The 18186-nt window shown below is 43.0% G+C and overlaps 1 protein-coding gene across 6 annotated transcripts in view; it reads left to right on the top strand.

Annotated features, from left to right (window-relative positions):
* The window catches only part of NPR3 (natriuretic peptide receptor 3), a 147643-nt gene that overhangs the window by 109123 nt on the left and 20334 nt on the right, over window positions 1-18186 (top strand). For all 6 annotated transcript variants that reach the window (XR_004538306.1, XR_004538307.1, XR_004538308.1 and 3 more), the window contains exons 4-5: window positions 6763-6898; window positions 15332-15426. Coding sequence is in view for 3 of the 6 variants with exons in the window: in XM_033933273.1 (XP_033789164.1) it covers window positions 6763-6898; window positions 15332-15426 (231 nt within the window). In the remaining 3 variants the exon portion in view is untranslated. The remainder of the gene's footprint in view (window positions 1-6762; window positions 6899-15331; window positions 15427-18186) is intronic.

Below are 18186 nucleotides of genomic sequence, written 5' to 3' on the forward strand. Positions count from 1 at the left end.
CTAAATTATTTGTCCAGAGTCCCAAGTAGCTGCAGTGGGAATTGAACCCTATTTCCCTGGTTCTCGGGCTACTGTACAGCTTTGAATAATCCATTACTTTTTTTTTTTTTTTTTAGAATTACTTAGGTTTCCATCATTTTTTCTTCGATTATAAACAATAGTAGAACATGAAATATGATGTTACTAAGTCAGACCAAAGGTTCATAAAGCCCTGCAATCTTGTCTCTGACAGTGACTAATCCAGGTCACAAGTACCTAACAGAATCCTAAGTACTAGATATATTCCTTATTCTTCATAAAATAAGATAATAGGGGTTGTTCCCAACACTAGATGACGGAGGTAATCAGTGGAGTGCCGCAGGGCTCGGTCCTGGGCCCAATCCTATTCAACATCTTTATAAGAGACTTGGCAGAAGGGCTGCAAGGTAAAATAACATTATTCACCGATGACGCCAAACTAAGCAATGTAGTGGGCAAAAGCACAACAGACATAAATTCAATGTCCGACAACATGATGCACGACCTACTCCTACTGGAGCGCTGGTCTAGGTCCTGGCAACTCAGCTTCAATACCAAAAAATGCAAAGTCATGCACCTGGGCAGCCAAAATCCATGCAAGACTTACACCCTTAATGGCGAGATCCTAACAAGAACTGAAGCAGAACGAGACTTAGGGTGATCGTCAGTGAGAACATGAAGACTGCCAATCAAGTGGAGCAAGCTTCATCCAAGGCAAGGCAAATCATAGGTTGCATACGCAGGAGTTTCATCAGCTGTAAGCCTGAAGTCATTATGCCATTGTATAGATCCATGGTGAGGCCCCACCTGGAATACTGTGTGCAATTCTGGAGGCCGCATTATCGTAAGGATGTGCTGAGACTGGAGTTGGTCCAGAGAATGGCCACCCGGATTGTCTCGGGACTCAAGGATCTCCCGTACGAGGAACGGCTGGATAAGTTGCAGCTGTACTCACTCGAGGAACGCAGAGAGAGGGGTGACATGATCGAGACATTCAAGTATCTCACGGGCCGCATCGAGGTGGAAGAAGATATCTTCTTTTTCAAGGGTCCCGTGGCAACAAGGGGGCATCCATGGAAAATCAGGGGCGGGAAACTGCACGGGGACACCAGGAAATTCTTTTTCACTGAAAGGGTGGTTGATCGCTGGAATAGTCTTCCACTATTGAGGCCAGCAACGTGCCTGATTTTAAGGCCAAATGGGATAGACACGTGGGATCTATTCACAGAGAAAGGTAGGGGAGGGTCATTGGGGTGGGGAGACTAGATGGGCCGTGGCCCTTATCTGCCGTCTATTTCTATGTTTCTATGTTTCTAGATGGCTAACAATGCCTTATTTCTCTAGAAAACTTTCTAATCCCTTTTTAAACCCAGCTGTTCTAAAAAGCTTTGTCCTCAGCTTCTGGCAACAAATTACAAGGGGTAACTACCATGTACTTTTAAGTTTGAAGATTTGTGGATGATCTTCAACCTACTCACAGGCTGAAAATTTCTCCTTAAGAGAAAAACTCCTATATAGTTTATCAACAGCTGGCTTTCAGCCTCAAAAAAAGCATCCAAATCCTATCAGGTGCTGATATTACCGGACTCCAATCTACGTCATCACTATTGGCTAAATACCAGGTAAGGTCACTGGGGAAGGGGAATTAAGGCGATACTGTGGATGTGTATACAAAGGGAGTAGGAAATTAGAAGGCCAAAGATAGCGCTGCCTATCTGAGATAAGAAAACAAATGTTCTGTCCTAAGTAGAGAGTTGAGTTTAGGCAACTCTCGCAGAGATGCAATATATAACATTCCCTTGTGCCTCTGCCAGCTGACTGCTGAGAATTTAGACAAATTACATCTTGTAGCATCCTTCAGTGAAAATGGAAAAGAATGCAGAAAATTATATAAAATCAAGAAGCAGATGCTTCTTATATGGTTGATAGACACAACGCAGTGCATCCCAGAATGCATGGGCAGGGTGCCATCATTTTGAAGACGATAATACTGAAGGCAGGCGCGAATGAGAATAACTCCTGCTTATATAAGATATGGGGAACTCAAGCAAGGGATCAAGGAGGGGTGGTCCCTTGAGAGTACCAGGGAATTTTTTGGAAGAGAGGGAGGGAGCGAGGTCCACTAGATTTGCAGGTCAATTTTTGTAATATTATTAATGAAGTTTTGAGGGAAAGGAGTTAGGGTTGCATTGGAGAACCCTAGCAATCCAGGCAGGATGGTCAGATTAAAAAGAGAAAGGGGATGTCACTAGACACCTGCTCCTCTTATCCAACCCTTGTATATTGACAAAAGGTTTCCTGCGCATAATTTGTCAGAATTTTTTTTGGGGGGGGGCATGGCTATGGAATTGTTAATGACTGCATTATTAGGGCATAAGGGTGGGCAACCTGGCTGCCCGGAGCTTATATGAGCCTGGCCAATACTCAGCTGAGGGCCACATAAGTGACCCCGGCTGAATATCAGGCTGTGATCACATAACTTTTTATTTGTTTAAAAAATAAATGAGCCCTGGAACCAACATATTCTATTCACAAAAAAAGAAAATAATTTTTTTTTCTAACTTTTTCTGTTCTGGTCAATTTTATTTTTCAGATCATATTGGTCCCAGTCTCTGGATTCTGCTTCCCTCTGTCTTCTCAACTCACTTGCCAGGGTCTTCTGTCTATCTGCCATATCTTCTCTCTCCATGTCCACCATCCATCGTCTATCTATGTTACTATATTTTATTATTCAGTTTCTCCCATGTTCATATTCTTATATCTATCATCACCCCTCTATGTCCCTATGCCCCTCATTCCAGCATCTCCCTTCTGTGCTCCTATTCTCCCTGTGTTTAGTATCTCTTTTCTGTGTCCAGCATTGCTTCTCTATGCCCATGTTTTTCCCATCCCACCCTGCACCTTCCATGTCAACTATTGATGTATGGGGATGACGTATTGAAACAGAGGGGCATCACCCCTTTGTGTCCCAGTCCTTATGCTCCCACCTAATACACATCATCTCCCCTCTGTTTCTATATACCACCCTGTGTCTAGATGCTCTGCTGTCTACTCCCACACCAATGTGTCCCTTTCCTCTTTGATCCCAACCCATCCAGCTTTTCTCCCTCTCTTTCTACCATCTGGTTCTCACTCCCATTTGACCCCTTCGTCCCCCTGGTCAGGCATCACTTTCCCTTCCCTCCAGCCCTCCCATCCACTGCAGATCCAACACCTCTCTCCCTTCATTCCAGCCCCCTTCTCTGCAGGTCCAGTACCACATAAGAATATAAGAATAGCCTTACTGGGTCAGACCAATGGTCCATCAAGCCCAGTAGCCCATTCTCACGGTAGCCAATCCAGGTCACTAGTACCTGGCCAAAACCCAAAGATTAGCAATATTCCTTGCTATCAATATAGGGCAAGCAGTGGCTTCCCCCATGTCTTTCTCAGTAACAGACTTTGGACTTTTCCTCCAGGAACTTGCCCAAACCTTTCTTAAAACCAGCTACGCTATCCGCTCTTACAAAATCCTCTGTGCAATGATGTGGCAAATAGAATGATGTCATCAGCCGCGTCATCCGTTTGTGTGTGGTGACCAGTGAGCAGCCACAATCCCCCCCCCCCCCAGGAAGCTCTGATCAGTGGAACCAGCGAGCTGAATCGGCATGGTCCATGGCCTTCAGTCTCCTGCCACTTCCAGCATAAGACTTCTGAGGGTTGACATGGCTCCTTGCTCTCTTGCCACCTACACCTCTCTGCGATCCAGTGTCGCCAAACCTCTGCGGACCCGATACTTCCAGCCCCCAGATATTTTTATTTTAATTCCTTTGGGTTACATGAATCGCTGCCTGGTATCGCTGTCAAGGTAAGATTTAAAGCACCATGACAAGGCTTCAGGGAGAGAAAGGGGAGGGAGCATGGATGCCAGACCTGCTTTTTAAATGTGATTAATTTGTTAAAATTGTTAATGTGCATTAAAATGTTAGTGTAATTTTCACATTAAAAACACATTAAATATGCAGCCCGTTTTTACAGTTTGTACTTGTAATTAATGAATTGCTTTGTTTTGTTTATTTATTTATCTGTTTATCTATGACTGACTTGTTGAAATTTAACCCCACCCACCCCTTTTTTTTTATAAAACAATAGCACGGTTTTTAGCAATGGCTGCGGCATAACAGCTCCAATACTCATAGAATTCTGTGAGCATTGGAACTGTTACTGCCGTGGCTGGAACTAAAAACCGCGCTATGGTTTTGGACAAAAAAACAACAAAGGAGGAGGAGGTTAAATTTCAACAATTCAATCATAGATAAACGGTATCCATTCTGGGACCATTGCTGCAGTTTGCAGGTGAAAAATAGGAATGTTTTACCTGCACACAGGTTAGGTTGTAAAGTCTGCCTAATGAGCAACCGTTGGGAAATATTAAACTCAGTAAATGAGTTAATCTGGTACACTACCGTATATTTCAAATCAGCATCGGTGTGGCCCTGTATTTGCCATTAAGAAACCAAGGGGGCTTGCTCTCGATTTCTACTAATATTACTAAGATGTTCAGCAATTTTTTATTTGGTGGCTCTTTTGGTGTGATCATTAGGTAACCTTTTGCTTCCTTTTAGCAGATGTTTGTAATGTGCAATAAATTATTTTCTATGGCTTACTGGATTCTGGGAAAGTTCTGTGTGCAGCCTATAGGTCAAACTCTCATGCAATGGGGTCCTTTTACTAAGCTGTTCTAAAAAGTAACACTCGCTGTCAGTTTCTAGCATGGTGTTTTACAAGAGAACTCATTACATTTATTGAGCATTTGGAGCAATTTACCTTTATCACGATCTAATATCAAGAGTCCTGAGGCAGGCCTTTCTGGCCAAAACACGATCGTGTCGAGTCTGTAACAAAATAAAAAATAATTCAGCACCATCTGGTCTCCTTCGTTGTTGTTTTGTGCTTTTCCCTTCTGTGAAGGCAGTTTCTCCTGCTTGTTTTCTGAACAATCCTAAAACTACTGCAGGATGCCTGAGTGCGCCATGCAGTAATGCTTTTTGCCCTGAGGTAAGCATGCGTTAGTGCTTACCTCAGCTTAGTAAAAGGGTCTTGACGTGATTAAGAAAAATGCACAAGTAAAATATAAATTGGATTACAATTGTAAAACAACAAAGTGGAAGGCATAAAATTAGAATTTGGAAAACTCTATATACCCCCCACCCGCCTCCTCCGCTCTGAAACAGAGAGATGCCTCTGCATGTGCATCCCCCCTCTCCCAGGTCTCTCCCTGTCAGAAACTGCCCGCAGACGCTCCTCATCCCTCAACTTTGGAACCAACTCCCCCCTTCCCCCCCCTGCAAATGAGATCACAGAACTCATTGATAACCTTCCGAAGAGCAGTGAAGACCCTCTTCTTCAACTAAAAGTCCAGCTGCAATCAACCCCTCCGATTCCTCTCCTACCAGCAACCACTAATTGCTGACTCTTAGAACATAAGAAGTGCCATCTCCGGAACAGACCCTAGGTCCATCAAGTCTGGTGATCCGCACACGCAGAGGCCCTGCCAGGTGAACCCTGGCATAGTTTTAGACCCCATATCACTCTAAGCTTCTCTTATTTATTTAATTTATTTGTATACATTTCTATCTCGTTCTCCTGAGAGCTCAGAACGGGTTACAATTCACATTCACACTATAGTTACAGGACAATAAAATTAAAGGCAGTATCTGCTCTTCCAAGCTTGTGCTTAAGCTACTATATTGTCAGTTGTTCTGTCCAATGTAATTCCCTACTGTGATGCAGGTGTAAATGTTTGTACCCATTATTTTTCAGCATGTGTACAGATCAATGTATTTTTTTTTTAATCCATGTTAGTGATTCTCAAATTTTTAACCATGGCGGAACCACTAAACAGTTTTTTCAGACACTCAGGACCCACCAGTCCCATCCAGCTTCTGACGCCCTTCTTCATCCTCCCACCCCTGATTCCCATTTTTTTTTCCCTCATGCCCTCCCTCTTACTCTAGCATTTTGGGTCACTCTCCACCCTGGGTCCAATGTCTTTCCCCTCACTCCCATTACCCCATCCTTGATTCAGCATCTCCCCTTTTCTCTGACTCTTTGCCACACCCTTGATGTGGCATCTTCCCATTCCCTTGACTACCTCATGCTGCTTTGGCATGGCCTACCTTTGCTTTAGTTCAGCCAAGAGATACATGCCCATGCTGCCTGAGCAGTGAGGAGATCAGTACTCCCACATATGCTCAGTTCATGCTGCTGAACTGAGCATGTGCAGGATTGCTGGCGTTGAACGCTGAAGCACACTGCTGAAAGAACTTATGGAAGCTAGTTTGGGAATTGCTAATCTTTATGCATGCTTGTGAACTCCACCCATGCTCCACCAAACTCTTTCCCTGTATATGCCTACTAGCAAAGCGTGCATCATCTTGCAGCAGTGCACACTTTTACACCAGCCAATGTTTTATCAGTCCATTTTCATGCATATGTCGCCACATATGCACACAAATGACTTTATAAACTTGCCCTCTTAAATTACTTAAAAAAAATAACCCATTTTATCTTCTCTCTTTCACTCACTGATTAATACATAGTTATGCAATAAAATTTGAATGTCTTGAACAACTTAAGTGGTCTGAAATTTATGGGTGGAATTTTTCTTCCAGTTATAGATCTAGAATTCATGGAACAGAGTGAATAAGGTTTGCTTTTCATTTTGTTTGCGGTGTCAATGAATACTTTTATTTTACTTTTTAGGTTAACATGTTCGTTGAAGGATTCCACGATGCTATTATCCTATATGCTTTGGCCTTACATGAAATTCAGAAAAGTGGAGATAGCAAAAAGGATGGGAAAAAACTTGTTCATCAGATGTGGAACAGAACCTATGAAGGTACTGGTTAATATATCATATCATCATAGATCGATTGATTATATCACATGCAGTTGCAGATGTCTGGATTTCCCTAGGCATGTCCGGGGATCCAGATGGCTTTTCAAAACCCGGCACTTTGGGTTTTGATAAGCTTCCTGACATAATCATGTTGGAAAGGAGCATAGGCAGATGCAATGCAGTAACATCGCGTGCGAGTGATGTCATTGCATCGTGTCCGCATATGCGTGGATGTCGTCTGAGGGTGGGAAAGAGGCGGTCCTGTGGGTGTGGCCATTGGTCCAGATTTTCCCGAAGGAAAATCTGGTAACCCTGCAATACACTACTGGAAACCCCTGCCCTAATTATGTTTTATTTTGTCTCACCCCACTTCTTCAAAAACATCAATGAACGACATTACTCTGGATCCAAGATGTAGAAATTCAGATTCTTAAAGGACACACACTAGTCAGATTGCCATACTTTCCCTAATAAACATGTTTGAAAGAGATTGTACCACAACTAAAAATACGCTCTCAAAGCACTACCTTACACTCTCAAAACAATACACCAAAAATTAAAGAGTAGTACACCTGACACCTCTATTGCTTATATCTTTAAAAAAATTAAAAAAAAAAAATTAAAAAAAAAAAAAATATATATATATATATATATATACATACACTAGTCTTTTAGCCCGTTACATTAACGGGTGCTAGAATAGATGTGTCTGTCTGTCTGTGTTTCTTTCTCTCTCTCTCCTTGGCCACTGCCTGTGTCCTTCTATCTTCCCCCCCCTCCCCAAGCAAAACTGTCTGCCCCCAGCACACCCCTCCACCCAAAGCAGCCCCCTTTCCCTCTCCCTGACTGTCTATCCGTGGCCCCCCTCTGTATTCACCCCAGAGCAAAGCTGTTTGCCCCCAGCACAGACCTCCCCCCAAAGCAGCCCCCTTTCTCTCTCACTGTCTCTCCATGACCCCTTCTGTCTTCCCTTAGTGCCCCCAGTGCCGCCTTCCATGTCCTTAATGTCCCATTCAATGTCCTTAGTGCCCTCAGTGCCTTCTTCCTATATCCTTAGTGCCCCCAGTGCCTCCTTCCTGTGTCCTTAGTGCCCTTTCCTATGTCCTTAGTGCCCCCAGTGCCTCCTTCCAATGCCCCCCTCAATGCCTTTTAGACTTTGTTCCACCCACACCCTCTCACCGAAGCCAGCCTGCCTGCCTGCCTCCCATCCCCCTGTGCAGTAGAACCTTTAATTTCTACCCCCCTCCATTCTCCCATACAGTAGAATTCGCCATTTACAGCATGTTTATATCTACCCCCCGCCCCCCCATGCCAGTACCGCTGCCATGCAGTCGACCCCACTGACCCTGCCATCGTGAGACAAACACAAACCTCCGGCCTGCAGCAGCTCCACAGCACTCTACACTTTCCTCGGCAGTGAAAATCAAGACAGTAGAAGGCTGGAAGCAGAATGTTTACAGTGCTGTGGAGCAGGCCGGAGGTTTGTGTTCATCTGGCGGTAGGAGGGTTGGATGGTAGGCTCAACCCGTCGGGCCGAATGGTACCGTGTAGACACCTCCTTGGGCAGCAAGTTTCGGACGCGCACCGCCACGCGTTTTCGTCGACCCGGGGCTTCGGCAGCATCGACGAAGCGAACCGCTTCATATTGTTTCTTCGGAAGCTGCCCCCCTCCCCCGGAGCGACTCCGACCTGTACCGGGCCCTCCAGTAGGTCACACTCGCACATCCGAGCTCTCTCAGCAGGGAATTTTGAAAGCTGCGGCGGCACGAGGTGGAGAGCAGGTGACGTAAAACCCGCGCATGCGCACTCGTGTTTCCGCGACGGGATCAGGGAACATGATTTTTTTAGTGCGCATGCGCAGCCTATCATTTTATTATATTAGATATATATATATATATATATAATACAATACCCCCCCCTCCCGCTTTTATGAAGCTGCATTAAGGTTTTTATCACAGGCCATGGTGGTAAAAGCTCTGACACTCATAGAATTCCAATGAGCATCGGAGCTTTTACCACCATGGCCAGCAATGAAAAACCCTAACGTGGCTTCATAAAAGGGGGAAACAAATTACTTATTTAATAAGTGTTTCAGATTTCTTTAGACTTTGTCAAGGTTATTGAGGGTCAGATTCTCTAAGGGGTGTTTAAAGTTAGGCTCCTAACTTAATTGTCAAAATCCCCTTAATAGCTTCAATAATCGGGGGGAAAAAAAATGTAATTGGGTGAAAGGCACCTACCTTTTATAGAATTGGGTAGGTGCCCAACGCTTAAGTGGGTGTTTCTGTGGACAGAGCGTGACTTAGGCGCCACTAAGCGAGATTCTCCAAAAACTTAGGTGCCTGAAATGTAGGCCATTAAAACTAGGGTTACCAGATTTTCCTTCAGAAAAATCCAGACCCATGGCCACACCCCCAGGACCGCCCATTCCGCCTCTGTTGTGCCCTTTTCCACCCCACCCCCAGCCCCAGCCCCAGATGGGATCTGCGCATGCACGGACATGATGTATTGACGTCATGTGCATACGCGTGTGGGTGTGACATCACCACATTGCATCTGTGCATGTGCAGATGTCCCCCTCACAACGTGATTTTCTCGGGAAGGTTTTCAAAACCCGAATGGACTTATCCTCAAAAGGAGGACATGTCCGAGGAAATCTGGCATCTGGTAACCCTATTTAAAACCCTGGCCTACATTCCTGGTGCCTTAGTTTATACAAAGGCACCACTAGAAAAGATTCTGTAAACAGCACCTAAGCGTGATTGACATAATATCCCGATATTTAGTACTATCAAAATATTGGGTGTTATGTTAGATCTTCATCTAATGATAAAGAAATGTTTTTCTGTTATTTGGAAATTCCGTACCATTAAGAAATACTTCGATCTAGCGTCTTTTAGGCTATTGGTTCAATCTTGTCCATCCTGGACTATTGTAATATAATTTACTTGGGATCTCATAAAAAAAAAATTCTTAACAGATTAAGAATAATACAAAACTCAGCAGTTCACTTGATCTTTGGTCTAAAAAAATATGACCACGTTATCTTTTATTATAGACAACTTCACTGGTTGCCGTTTGAGGCAAAAGTTCTGTTTAAATTTGGTTATATCTGTTTTAAAGTATTATTTGGTTTCGCCCCAGCTTATCTTGTATCTCATTTTGAATTTCATAGAATGAACATGAATACACGCAAATCTTACTGGTTTGCGTTTCCATTACCTAAATCTTGTCGTTATACAAGATTTTTTTGAGCAAACGTTTGCATTCCAGGCTAGTAAAATGAATACCTGGTGGAGTACTCTTAATTCCTCAAGCTCAATCTTATCACTCTTTCAGAAAAGTATTGAAAACCTATTTGTTTGATAAATTCATATCTTGATCATTTAGTATTGTATTTATGATATGTATATGCTATGCATTTATATGATTCGCTGACTGTTCAGCTTTTCTTGATGTGAACCGTCTAGAACTCAAGGATATGGCAGAATACAAAAATAAAGTTTATTTTTATTATTTATTATTATTATGACATGCAGCTAGTACCATTTTTCTAGGTGCCGGCCAATTTAGACAGTCTACAGAACCTGTGTCTCTGCTTCTTATGGGACTTCACATAAATCTACAGATCTTTTCTTGAATAAGTAATTTGGTTTTTGTAAATGTATAAATGAAACAGCATTCAGAGTTTGTGGTTCTAGTGTTCTTTAATTTTTGGTGCCAGGTTACCCAGTTCAGGACTGGAGATTTAGGGACAGTCCTGGATTTCTGACAACTCCATCCTGTTGCATTATGGTACGTGCAGCACTGATTTCAATGGGTAGGCTCAGGCACTACAAAGTCCACATTGCTTTGGTTTGTAAATTCAAAACAAGGACTGACCTAAAGCTCTCCAACCTGGAACTGGGTAACTTGACAACTCTGTATGTGTAAATATATTTCTACACTATATAGTGTGGATTATACAAGTAGACATTGTAGTGAGCTCTGAGTGCTGCTGTTTGTACACTCCTGAGTGCTTGAACTCAGTGACTACTAGTTAAGTGTCCCCTGAGGAAGGCGCTGTCATATGCCAAAACTGGGATCCTTGTTGGGACTTGATCATTGGTTGAAAAGATGCCTCCCTTGCCTTTATGTTTGTCTGCATATATCCCAAGGCGAGGTGGTGTTCTATTTGCCTGCTTCCAGAAAAAGGAGGACAGATTTAGATATCTGGGTTTTACTTCCTTTGCTTTCAATGGAAGTAAAACCTGGATGTCTCAATCCATCTTCCTTTTTCTGGAGCCATATGGTAACCCTAGAAAGATGGCTTCTAAAGGAATTACAATTCCCAAGAGGCTGTAGGAGGTGGAGCTGGAACTCGGCAAGGTTCACTGAAACACTGCAGAGAAAGAGAGGGAGAGAACCTGGATGAGGCATTCTGAAATCAGACCCTATGGAAGTCCACTGGAAAGTAGGGAGTGACCTCCAGAAATGAACACTGAAACAGGCTTTTCCCTATTCCTAAGAGTTGGGAGTAGGAACCCTTAGAAATACTGGAAGCTGCACAATGGCCAAGGAAGAAACAAATTTGGGCTTTATAAATTGTTTTATTCTGATTGTTTTTTAATATGCAAGCATCTAGGGAGTGCCACTAGGATTGTGTGCTTCAAAAGAAAAATTCAGGGACTTTCCAGATATTTGATTTATTGCCCCAGCAAGCCTGTTAGGGGAGGGGGGTTAAAACCCTGGTGATTTGAAGCCAGTATGAAGCTGCCTAAAGTGTATTACTGTATTTTTCGTTCTAAGACACACTTTTTCCCCCCAAAAAAGTGGGTGGAAATAAGAGTGTGTCTTATGGAGCGAATATCCCCCCCCTTACCTTACCTTATCTTCCAGCGGTCCATCGCTGTAGGGCAGGAGCTTTCAGCCTCCTGCCCTTCCTTCCGGCTGACTCCCGAGCGGCAGCAGCAGACTTGAGCAGTGCAGAAGGCAGGCATGGAAATCTGTCCCGTTCATATTATTTATTATGGCTATCCTGAAAACCTGACTGGCTGGTAGTCCTCCAGGACAGGGTTGGGAACCACTGGACTAGAGTGTTTTATGTAGGCTGAAAAGTATGCATGCACTTCCATCAGGTGACGTGTGGAGAATTTGACCCATATAGAATCCTTGATTACAGATTAGTGTCCTTATTTCTGCCAACATTCCTTTTGTTAGAGATAAAAATATACTAATGGTTTCAGGTTTTATAATTTGATGACATGGTGAATAATTATAAATTGCCAATTAAAACTGTGTAGCTAGATACTTTATTAAAAAAAAAAAAAAAAAAAATCAGGCCAGTTATTAAATACATTTTGAATTTCTCTGGTAATAATTGTTCAGCTTTAATTTTGGAGGGATTTCAAGTTTTGTTCATGAGAATGTCTTTAGGACCAGTGATCTTGCATAAGACATTTGGAATTTTCTCATAATGTTCCTAAGGTTATAAAAACAAGTTCATTTTTTTTTTTTTTTTTTTTTTGACATACTGAGATTGTCACATGCTGTAATTCTAAAACTGATTTATTTTAGTAATTTTGCTCAAGATCCCAATGACCAAAGTAAAGTTAGCAATATAAATAACAGTATTAGCGATATACTTCTTAGCAAGGCAGCAAGTGAAACTAAACAAAAAATTATACAAAAAATGAAATTGCTACTGAAAGGTATCTGGAAAGCAATGACCACAAATGGTCACAGTCTAGGCAACAAAAATCGTGATCTGCAAACCCTAAGGTTAGAGGCAAACTTGTATATTGTTGCTATCACGTGGAAGGACAGAGATGGTTGAAAAGGTGGAGGAGTAGCTGTCTATGTAACGACCAATATCCAAGTGACTGAAATGCAGGGGACCTGGGGAAAGCGGGACCAGGACGTGACATCAGAAGGAAGCTGATGCCGGTGCGAGCTGCAGGTGGAAGATGCTGCTCACGCCGGCGAACATTTCAAGAGGAATGTGGAGAGTGGGGTTCTCACAGCGTGGTGGGGAAGAGTAGGAGGTCACACGGCAATGCCGACACCACCATCCTGGGTGCCAATCTCCCTTGCTATGCCATCAGTCAAAAGTACCTGGCAAAAACCCAGATTGTAGCAAAATTCCTTGCCACTGATCCAGGGCAAGCAGTGGCTTTCCCTCAACAGCAGACTATGGACTTTAACTCCAGGAACTTGTCCAAGCCTTTTTTTTTAAACCAGCTACATTAATCGCTTTTACTACATCCTATGTCAACTCGTTCCAGATCTTAACTATTCTCTGAGTGAAAAAATATTTCCTCCTATTAGTTTTAAAAGTATTACTCTGTAACTTCGAGCGTCCCCTAGTCTTTGTAAATCTTGAAGCAGTAGAAAATTGATCCACTTGTACCCATTCTACATCACTCAGGATTTTGTAGACTTCAGTCATATCTCCCTTCACGTACATGTATCGCTCATATGTGTTCCTGGGGCTGATGTTTGGATGGAGTGGAGGTGGAGTTCTGATGTACATGTGAACTTTATCAAGTAGCTGCAAATCTAACATAACACACAAAGGGAAAGTCTATAATTTAGGTGCTGTATTTAAAAGCCCCTTGCATGGATAAATGTATTCTAAAGTACTATACATGGCTGTGTAAATGCTTTCAGGCATTTATGATGAGGTCTATAAAGTAATGAGTGGTGTGGAAAGGGTAGATGTGAATCACTTGTTCACTCTTTCCAAAAATGCTAGGATTAGGGGACATGCGATGAAGCTATTAAGTAGTAGATTTAAAACAAACTGGAAAAAATATTCTTCACACAATGTGTAATTAAACTCTGGAATTCATTGGCAGAGAATGTGATAAAATCAGTTAGCTTAGCAGGGTTTAAAAAAGGTTTGGATAATTTCCTAAAAGAGAAGTCCATAGGCCATTATTGAGATGGATTGGAGAAATCCACTGCTTATTCCTAGGATAAGCAGCATAGAATCTGTTTTGCTACTTGGGAACTAGCTAGGTGCTGGGAACCTGGGTTGGAAACTGGATCCTGGGCTTCATGAACCTTCAGTCTGTCCTAAAATATAAATAACATTTTCTCTGCGTACAGTGTGCTTCGTGTTTTGTTTTGTTTTTTAATTTTGTGGTTACCATTATGTATTAATAAAATTATATTGTGTGTATATGTAAAATAGATGGAAGAAATTGCATTACAATTAGTAGTATTATGGGGGTGGAGTCAGGGGCGGAGTTTGGGCAGGTCAGGGGCAGGGCTAAGGTGGGATTTGGGGGCGGGACTGAAAATTAATAGATGTCCCGTTTTGAGGTATTCAGGTGGTACATTTCCAATCTGCACGCACAAAAGAAATATTTTTTTCCATGGAGGGGGCATGTCTAAGAGCACAGAATGTGTTTTTTTTCTATGGTAGTTACTGTATCTACATTACCATATGCTGACTAGTACAGAATTAACACATGAGCCCTTTACTGCCAACAAAATAGGTGTGAGTAAGTACTCATGCAATAAAACGCTGGCCTACATTTCATATAGATGCAGCCGCTGAGCTGATCACAGCAAGGGAATCTTTGCTGTGATCAGCTGAGCGGCGGCGGCTGTGGCAGGTAACACTCCCCCCCCTCCCCCAAGAATGTCCACAGCAAGAGGGATGCCCACTCTTTGCCCCCCTACTCCAACTCAACTTAAAATATTAAATACTTGAGTTGGTGGAGATTCCCAAGCCCCGCCTGCAAAAAACATCCTCAAATATGGCCAGGACTCTCTCCAATGCAGCTCCACAGTTGCCTGAAGCTTTCCTGAGCCCCCTGACACCAGAACCCAACTCATGTTTTCGTTTTGGTGTACCTGGTGCCAGCATTGGGCAACTATGTAAAACTGCAGACAACTGCAGAGCCACATTGGTGAGATTTGAGGAAGTTTTCAGTTGTCGAAGCTGGGGGATCCTTGCCAGCTGAGCCAAGATTAAGCTGCTTTGTGGGTGGGCCTGAGTCAAAAATGAGTGGACCTCTGCCCACCCATTGCTATACCACCGTACTAAAGGCCATGAAAAAAAAAAAAACCAAACAAAGCAATTTAACCCTCATGGTGAGTGCAGAGGACTGAAATGCAGATTTGCCGCCACTCTCCTGCAAACCTGTAAATGCTCTTTATACCTGAAAATTAGATAAATAAAAAAGAGCCTTGGCAAGATCCGCTTGGACTAACATACTATACCTTCAAACAGGGTCACATATTTTACATTACTCTGGAATTTAGGAATGTGGATTCTGGGAATGGGATTGCAGTTTGTATTGGAATGATAAAATTGCTAGGTAAGTGATGAGAGATTGTGATTTCCTTCATAGCTCTGGTAAAACTGTTGGGTCATTTTCTTGTTTACAGTAGCTTGGCCAAAGCAGGTATTGAGGTTCTAATTTCTCCCGTGCCATTCTTTAGGCATTGCAGGGCAAGTTTCTATAGATGCCAATGGAGACAGATACGGGGATTTCTCTGTGATTGCAATGACTGATCCAGAAAGAGGAACGCAAGAGGTAAGAAACTGTTCTTTCTGGTTTTTTTAATTTGTATAACAATAATAGTAATGATAGCACCCCAAAATCTGGAATTCTCTACCTATCTATCTAAGGGAAGAAACAAACATTGAAAAATTCAAAGGTAACCTGAAAAGTTTTCTCTTTAAAGATGCCTTCTCTATTTAATCCTCTCTACACAAATTAACAACACTTCTTTTACCTCTAATCTTCTACTGAAATACTCAGCTTTTCTTTTTTTTCCCTTCCTTATGTATTTTTCCCTACCTGTTTTTTCTATCTTTAACATATATTGTAACTTTTACCCCCCCTTTCCTTATGTATCATGTTTGTCCCGTTTTGTATTTTTTCTGTCAATAATATGTTCAGTTTTATTTAGTATATGATTCCCCTTTTTTATTGTAATTTTATTAACATGTACATCGCTTTGAATGTAGATTAAGCGATTAATCAAACTTTTAATAAACTTGAAACTTGATAGCTAGTATGGTTAAAATTGAATTGTGGCCAGAAAATGTCTTGATAACATTTGTGGAAAGTACTGCAAGATTAATTTATGCAAAATGCAGAAAAATTCTCTCCAGTCCTGGAGAGAGAGCCATTTAGGTGGTTGAACAGTGTGAATAATGAGTCTGTTCTATAAGGACATGTGCATAGTTGGTGCCTTAGCGAGATTGGAGTTGCCCCACCCTCCTCTCTGCCTCCCTGTTGCATCCACGCCCTACACTCCACACTCGCATTCTCCCTTCCCACCCTGTACCTCTTTAAATCTTCACCAGCAAGAGCAGCTTCTCCGGCCTGCTTACCATGGGATGCACTCAGGATGCGTCCTGCAGTAAGATCACAGCCTCCGTGCATAAACCACACGCTAAATAATTTTTTTTGAGGGGAGGAAGGGGTGTGTTTGGGGACGGAGAGTGGGTGTTTCTATGCTAATCACTGCATCTTCATTACTGTATAATAACTGATTAGCACAGGATTAACGCATAAGTGTAAGTGCTCACCCACTAATGGCAACATTGGCACATGGCCATTAATTAAAAAAATAGAAAATCAGCCATTTTACCGCTGCTGTAAAAACAAGCTTAGAGCCCAGGAAAGACCCGTATAAGGGCCCACTAAGACCACTTTTAACTACAAATTAGCAAAAAGGGCCTTTTAGTCTGTAAATGAAAGGAGGAGGAGCACAGGCGGAACCAACATTTATGCATATAACTTACAAAATACTGTAAACCAGTGTTTATCAACCTTTTTACACCCGTGGACCGGCAAACTACTAGGACTAAAATTTTAAAACCCCGTTTCCGCCCCATCTCCACGAGCTCGGTCACCTCAGTAACTATAGAAAAATAGACAAATATAGTGCAAAATATAGACAGCAGATAACTTCTCAAAACTGACACATTTTGATCACTAAATTGAAAATAAAATCATTTTTTCTACCTTTGCTGTCTGGTGATTTCATGAGTTTCTGGTTGCGCTTCTTGTATCCTTTCTTTCATTTCTTTCTTTCTGCACTCAGGCCCAAGAATTTTCCCTTTCTATTCCCTCCCTCTTTCCTTCCTATGTCCTTAGTGCCCCTAGTGCCTCCTTCCCATATCCTTAGTGCCCTTTCCTATGTCTTTAGTGCCCCCAGTGCCTCCTTCCCATGTCTTTAGAGCCCTCAGTGCCTTCCAGACTTTGTCCCACCCCCACCCCTGAAGCCAGCCTGCCTGCCTGTCTACCTTCCTGGCCAAAGCCAGCCTGCTTGCCTGCCTACCTGCTTCCCTCCCTGCTGTGCAAAAAAAAAGCCTCCCTCCTTCCTTCCTTTCCCCGGTCTGCTGCTATCTTACCGCCCTGCTGCTACTACTGCTAAAGCCGATACGAAGTCTTCTTTCCAACGTCAATTCTGACGTCGGAGAGGACGTTCTGGGCCAGCCAGGCAGCGATTTGCTGGCCCAGAACGTCCTCTCCGACGTTAGAATTGACGTCGGAAAGAAGACTTCCTGTCGGCTTTAGCAGCAGCAGCCGGGTGGTAAGATAGCAGCGGCACGGGGAAAGGAAGGAAGGAGGAAGGCTTTTTTCTTTTTTTTGCGCAGCAGGTAGGGACAGGAAATGATCGCCTGTCCCGTTGTCCCCGAGCACAGCTTTGGGACTCTGTCCCTGGAAATGGGACATTTCGGCATCCCGAAGCTGTGTGTAGGGACAACGGGACAGGAGGTCTGAAAATGGGACCTATGGTCACTTTAATCTTGCCGGCCCTGCGCGGACCGGCAGAAATTTCCTGCGGGCCGGCACCGGACTGCAGACCGGCGGTTGAAGAACAGTGCTGTAAACTATTTTGTGCTAAAGTGCTGCATTTTGGTGTGTGCATTTATGCTTGCCATTGATATGGTGTAAATGGAGAGGCCTAAATGTAGGCACATAGATGCCAACTTATGTTAATATTCTAAACAGCATCCTGGCTAATGTTACCAGATGTCTGGAAAAACCAGAACATATCTTCTTTTTAGAGGACTGTCCGGGTGCCCGGACAGACTTTCCTAAACCCATCAGTTACCTGGGTTTTGGAAAGCTCTGGCCATATGTGGAGGGCCTCTGAGCATGCGTGGATGATGTCACATGTATAGGCACATGCTCAGAGGCCCCTGGATATGGGTAGGGGCAGGGTATGGAAGGGGGCGGGGCTTGAGGCAGAACAGGGGCTCGACATCTGAGATTTCGCTGAGAAAAATATGGCAACCCTAATCCTGGCATCCTTCTGGTTTAATAGAATTCACA

This window comes from Geotrypetes seraphini, chromosome 1 (assembly GCF_902459505.1).
Source record: "Geotrypetes seraphini chromosome 1, aGeoSer1.1, whole genome shotgun sequence".
NCBI lineage: Eukaryota > Metazoa > Chordata > Amphibia > Gymnophiona > Dermophiidae > Geotrypetes > Geotrypetes seraphini.